Source organism: Papaver somniferum, unplaced genomic scaffold, assembly GCF_003573695.1.
Source record: "Papaver somniferum cultivar HN1 unplaced genomic scaffold, ASM357369v1 unplaced-scaffold_132, whole genome shotgun sequence".
In the NCBI taxonomy this organism is placed as follows: Eukaryota; Viridiplantae; Streptophyta; class Magnoliopsida; order Ranunculales; family Papaveraceae; genus Papaver; species Papaver somniferum.
The window spans coordinates 873,126-879,777 of NW_020622381.1; the positions used below are offsets into that span (position 1 = coordinate 873,126).

Genomic DNA, 6,652 nt, shown 5'->3' on the forward strand with positions numbered 1-6,652 from the left:
CATATACGTACTGATGATTAATACACAAAAGCAAACTAAAAACAAATCAAAGACCAACAAAATGAAACTAAAAAAATCAGATCTACTAATGAAATGAACCTAAAACATGATTATGTATCTAGATCTGAAGTATTTTTATAAAAATTGAAGTAAAAAATTAACGAATCAAGAATAAAGATCGTAAACACACAAAAAACCGAGTTCAATTCCTCTTTCCGTAACCCAAAAATCTTAATTCTTAATTTCTCTCCAAGGAATCAAGAGATTTGGATCTCAGATTAAGATTGAATCAAGAAGAAACCTGAATTAAAGATCAATAATAGGTAAATCAACTTACAAGTTACAATCAATCGAAGCTTGATTTCCCAAAATTGCATGATCTCAATAAAACATTCGTTGCCAGAGCTCCTTCGAGACGAAAAATGATCAGAGAGAAATGAAAAGAAGGTTATGATAAGAATTTTTCTTATATTCCTACATATTAAGGATATTACTGGTATTTCGACCAAAATTCACACATGTGCTAGGACCTGTTGATAAAAACATGGGTCCATAATTTCCTTTTTATAAAAAGAGGACCTCCGATTATTGGACTTTAGTGGGTGGACCTGCCACTAACTAATACCATTATAATAAGATCTATAGGTAATTCCTACTTCCAATATATAGCAGATCCCATTTCTTTTGATGGTACTTATTAGGTTCCTCACCAAAGCTAAATAGCACGTAGGAATAGCACGAGTGTCGCCACCATTTAAACAAGCACCACCTGTCAAATTTCCACTTGCATTCGCAAAAGAACTGATTCGACAGAACAGAGTAAAGTAGCAGTGGGAAAACTAAGAGTTTTCTTCCTCGACGCAGATGAAAATGCTTAGGGAACCGTGGCAATTAAGGCACTTATCTTTGTGTTTCCCGTCCATCCTTGAAAGGAAACCCTTCATTTTTCATCTTCACTCTTTGAAAACCATTCACAAAATACCCGTTTGATATTCACTCTTTCAAACCTTAGATTTTCAATGGAGTTTTTCAAGAATCTCCCCGTCGAAACCTTGATAGACATATTATCACTTTTACCTGTTGAATTAGTTATCAACTGCAAATTAGTATCTAAAAATTGGTATAAACTTATTTCTGATCCATCATTCACTAATTTTCACTTAAATCGTCTTATTGATTCTGGTAACTTGAGTTTTCTTATTAGATTCGATGATTTGAATTTCCTTCCTACACCCAACCAATTTTATTATTTTGATTATGGTAAGAACAATAACATCATCAACAAGATCGATGTGCTCCCTCAAGAGACATCTAACTTTACTATCGTTGGTTCTTGCAACGGTCTGGTTTGTCTTTTTGATTATGATGATACTATTATTATCAGTAACCCCATCATCAAAGAGTATGTCATTCTTCCTAAAGTTACACCACCTTCCCATATAGATGAAAGATTACTCAGCAGATATATGTTCTGTGGATTTGGTTACCTCCCCAAAATTGAGGAGTACAAAGTTGTCAGAATGTATACCTTACTAAAGGAATCTGATTCTATTGAAGTCGATGTATACACTCTTGGTAGTGGCAGTAAATGGAGAAACATATGAAACTTCGAGTACACTAGGTTTGCAGGCGAAGTGGGTGTATTTGGACATGGCGCTCTTTATTGGTTGGGCTGTGAAAAGAAGGTCCTTGTCTTCGATTTATCCAATGAGAAGATTCGGTATATTCCACTACCTGCATTTCTGGAACGAGACAACTGTTTAAGCCTTTTTTCCATGCTTGGTGTTTTAATTAGGCATTTGGGTGATTATTTGATGTGTGTAGAAAATAATTTGGTGGAAGGTGTTAGGGTGAATGGATGGTTCATGAAGATGCAAAGTGGTATTGATGATCTGAAAAGGGAGGTAGGTTGCAATTGGGAAAGTTGGGGTGAAAAGTTAAGCTTAGCTGATTTAAGAATTGAACCATTTGCCTTCACAAAAAGTGGTGCGGTGCTGGGGATTAAACATCTTAACGGACGTTTCACTCTCCATCGTTATGACGTAGAAACTTCATCTCTGGAAACCCTTGCCGGTATTGATCAATATTTTGTTGGGTTGCCGTCCCCTCACATGAATACTTTGGTTTCTTTAGGATCTCTAGGAGAACCAATACAAAAGATAAGAGCAGATCTTTAGGAAAACACCCTCTGCAATTGCAACTAAACGCTAAATGTCTTTTAAGAGCTCTAGGAGAACCAATACAAAAGATAAGAGCAGATCTTTAGGAAAACACCCTCTACAACTGCAATTAAACGCTAGATGTCTTTTAAACATGTTTAATTTGCACATGTAACGACAGATATTCTGACTGGAATTATGGGTTGGACATCTTTTTGTAACCAGGTTTAATTTATGTCTATGGTTATGTTATAAAATGTAGTAGTCTATCTACAATATATGAAATGTAGTAGTTGTTCATTTAAAACAGAACTTGCAGATTACATTTGAAGAATTTTTTTCAATTTCCTTACATAGAGAAGCCACTTGGGATCTTGAGTTTATTTCTCTTTTGCTGCGATTAAAATAGCATCTGAAGCCCATCTAAATGCCATTACATTCTCTGCAGATAAGGTATGCTATATTCTTATTGTGTTCATTGTTGCATGACTCTAGTTTGAGAATGGATTTGCATGTTGATATGAAGCAAGCTTGATTCTGCAGTGGACGATTTATCATCCACTGATCATCTTCTCCATATGCATAGCAGCTATTCCTTGATGGTAACATGAGTAACTTTGGTTTACATGGGTCACAGGCATCTTCAAACCATTCGAAGTATGTGCAGGTAGGAATAGTACACTTCAAGAACATTTTCCAATAATTTTCAGTTGTTGTGGATCGAAGATATGCTCTTACACCGTTGCATGGAACATGCTTGCACCTAGAGTAGATCCAAGGATATACTTTTGCCTCATGATTCCCCTGTTCACACATTGCACAATTAATTAGGGGTTTTTTCAGTCTCGCCTTACTGCTACTGTCCTGAGTCAATGACATTCAACAAAATTTGTGGTCTTTCATTGTGAAAACAAACCTGAGAGGTCTGAAGCCACATTTGCACAAGAATTCAGGGCTTTACCAAACTTTACTACGTAAGCATATGCCTTCCCAAAATAGAAGAATTGTAGTAAGCCAACCTGAGGTGTTCTGTTAGAGTAAAATATTTTCTTGTTTGTAATTTTTATTTTCGCAAGTTGCTATGAGGTAACTTGAAGCCTAACTGATAACCAGTTTCACCAGTGTCATAACATTTATAAATCAGTGTCGTTGACGCTCTTCTCTCGTCACATATGCTTATGTATGAAAGTTTGGTAATGGCCAAAATTATTGTGCAAATATGTCTTCTCTCGAAACTAAGGTGTTGTGTTGTAGTTTGGAGACAATCTGGCAACCAGTTTCACTAGGGTCATGCTTTCCGATGACCAGTATCAATGACTTCACGGTATATTCATCGACGGTGTGATTGAATGAATGAGCAAATCCCAAGCATGAAACATGAATTTATAAATGGTATGATAATCATATTCTGGCATGAAATATAAAACACTATCCGGCAATTTTCAGGAACTTCAATCTCAGGACATTCTACACTGTCGACGTAAATATCAGGTTGTGGTTCTACTCTAATGTAATAATCATCACCATACTACAACCCATTAATTCAGTCTAACACGTGCAACGCAATTTGCAATCAGCTAAATTGAGACATTGTCATATTCACTATTTGGCAAGTTCAACCTTAATTCAACCAAGTTGAGACATTCTACTCTATCGGCACCTTAATGCTACTACTCTGATCTATTGATGATGTTCCAAGCACACTAATTAAACTGCCTACTTATTGAATCTGAATTTTGGTTTGTAGTAAGAGTGGAGAAATACTGGTTCCTCAAAGTCAGATTCAAAAAGATATCAGCAGCTGTGAACTTTTCACTAAAATTGAAGTTCAAACATGTTTTTTGTATTAGGAAAATTAACAAACAGTTCAAGTTCACGAATTATGGCGTTCGGCATTTCTTGAAAAATTGCCAATCCAACTAAACCAATCTTTTCATGAAAATCCAATCAAAATTAAAGGTTGAATTTCATGAAAATCCATTCAAGCTGAAGTCACTAGCTTGTACCTTGCTCCTGATCTCTTTGATTTCTTTGACGTCGTTCTATATGTGAAAATAAACAAACCCATTGCTAATTTAAACCTAACGATCAAAAGATAGTCGGCAAAGAGAAAAGGGAGTAAGATGGATGAATACCTACCCACTAACGACTTCTAGAGATGGATGAATTAAGTGTTTGCCCCAATTACATCAATTTGTCTACTACCAACAAAATCCACACCATTAACTATGAAATTTTTCTCAATTTCAAAGTTAATCGAGGAAAATGAAGAAGATTTTTTCATGGATGAACTACCCTATTTCTGACCGAAGAAGAAGTAGTTTTTTCTTTTCTTAGATACGAAAGGAAAAAAAAAGAAGAAAAAAATGGAAAGGAAAACAAAGCTAAATAGGGACGGCGGGACTCGAACTCCGAGCCATCGTTTCCACGTTTACAGATCAATCCTTTTTAGATTGCTTTTTTTACGTGAGTTTATGAAGAAAAATCAAAAATCCGGAAGGGCATTTTTGTGAAGAGAAAAAGCTTCACCAAACAATTAGGTCTTTTCTTTATATATTATAGTATAAGAGCAACTGCAATGGACGAGTAAACCCAAATTTTCAGTCGAGTGGGCTGGCGTAGTGGGACGGACCATCGATCAAAATTTGATCAAAGAGTAAAATCCAGACCAAATTTGGTCTGCGATCAAGACCAAATTCAAATATAGTCGGGCGTTGATATAATCTCCGCTACACATCGGGCGTTGATATAGTCTCCGCCATTCATCGGGCATTGATATAATGTCCGCTACACAAGGGGCGTTGATATAATGTACGCCTTAAACGGGGCGTTGGTAAAGATAACGCGCGAAATGGGGCGTTCATATACTTAACGCCCCACTTTCACAATTTATGAAACTTGCATGGGGCGGGCTTTATACCTCCGCCCTTTTTTTTTTTTTTTTTGTTTCTGAAGCGTATACTATACCAACGCCCCACTCGCGCGTTATCTTTACCAACGCCCCACTCGGGCGTTATCTTTACCAACGCCTAATCCCAGGCGTAATGTTTATCAACGCGTGACCAAATATACTCTTTTCCCACTACGCCACATGACGGACTAAACCCAAATTTGGTCTTTTTTTTTAGTCTTTGGTTTTTGGTTATACTCGCACCACTGTGGACGCTCTAAGTATATATATAAGATAAGAAAAGTTCAGTTTGCAGCATACTTGTCGCATTAGATTTGGATTTCAAGAAAAAATAGATATCTTCTTTTATATTTAGCTTTAATAATTTTTGATAAAACACACTAGAAATATGATAAAATAATTTACATAAACGAAACCATTCAGTAATGGCAGATATCTTTTACTCTTTATCTTGCTCTAGAGCTCGATCCCTTCCTCTGCATCCTTCTTTTCCATTTCTTCATAATGATTCTTACCTCGATCTTGAACTGAATAATCTTTTTAGTGCAGGGACAGAGTTTCTCTTTTTCTTCTTTGTTAAAATTGCAATAAGCCAGGTATTGTGCCTGATTAGGATGAAGAAATAATTCTCTGAAGCAGATTGAACACATATAGTATTGGATACGATGTAGATGATTATCCCTACAACGCATGATTCTGGTAGAGGAAACCAGTGCATCTTTCGGAATTCTCTTATGATCGCAGGCCATTTTGTATTCTCTCCCTGAATAGGACTCTCGAGCCTTTTGCTTCCCTCTTATTGTTTTCTGATTCTTTGTGGGTCGTCCTCTTACTTGTTTTAGGAGAGGATATTTAACCATTTCTAAAATCGATTTCGTAAAGTCTATTAATGGCATTCTTATCTTCCCCTCGTAATTTTCTTCGTCCGTATCGCTTCATCTCGTTTGTTCAATTATTAGATTCTTTGCGTGAAGAGTAGTTTGATACTGTCTCAGTGCTATTGATATCTAGAAACTGCATTTATGAATGAATTAACCAATTAGTGTCTCTCGGCTTTTCTGTTTTTTTTCTTGATTGAAGAGTTAGAAGGAGAAATGTTTTGCCTCAGTAGGAACTAATATAAATTAGATCGGGCTAAATTGTTTGCGGGTCTTAATTAGTAAAATAGATTGGAAGCAAAAATTTAAAGTTAACCCTTGAAACTGGTTTAGATAATAATAAGACACATGACAAAGATAGAACACTACATCTTAGGCATAGATTAACTCTTAGATTGGCATAACTTATCTAGAATAACCGGTGACCTTTTTTTTTTTTTTTTTTTTGGTCAATCAACAAATTTCAATTCATTCAAATCAAAATAGTGATTACATGTTCGCTTACAAGATTAACAAAAACATCAAAATACATAAATAATATCAAGATAATCAAAACCCTAATACAAATAAGGATATCTGAAAAAACGGGGGTCTAACAACACCACCCAATATTTCTCTTAGCAATCTGTATGGACTAACTCCAATATACTTTTTATGAGAATCAACTGGACAGTTAGACTCAATCAATAAAAAGATATATCAAA

At 35.7% G+C, this 6,652-nt stretch overlaps 1 protein-coding gene across 1 annotated transcript; it reads left to right on the plus strand.

The window, feature by feature from the left end:
• Nucleotides 1-1,019: 1,019 nt before the first annotated feature.
• On the plus strand, nucleotides 1,020-1,604 carry LOC113333195 (putative F-box protein At1g53550). The gene has a single exon (XM_026579710.1). The coding sequence runs from the start codon at nucleotides 1,020-1,022 to the stop codon at nucleotides 1,602-1,604; it is 585 nt and encodes a 194-aa protein (XP_026435495.1).
• The last annotated feature ends 5,048 nt before the right edge of the window (nucleotides 1,605-6,652 follow it).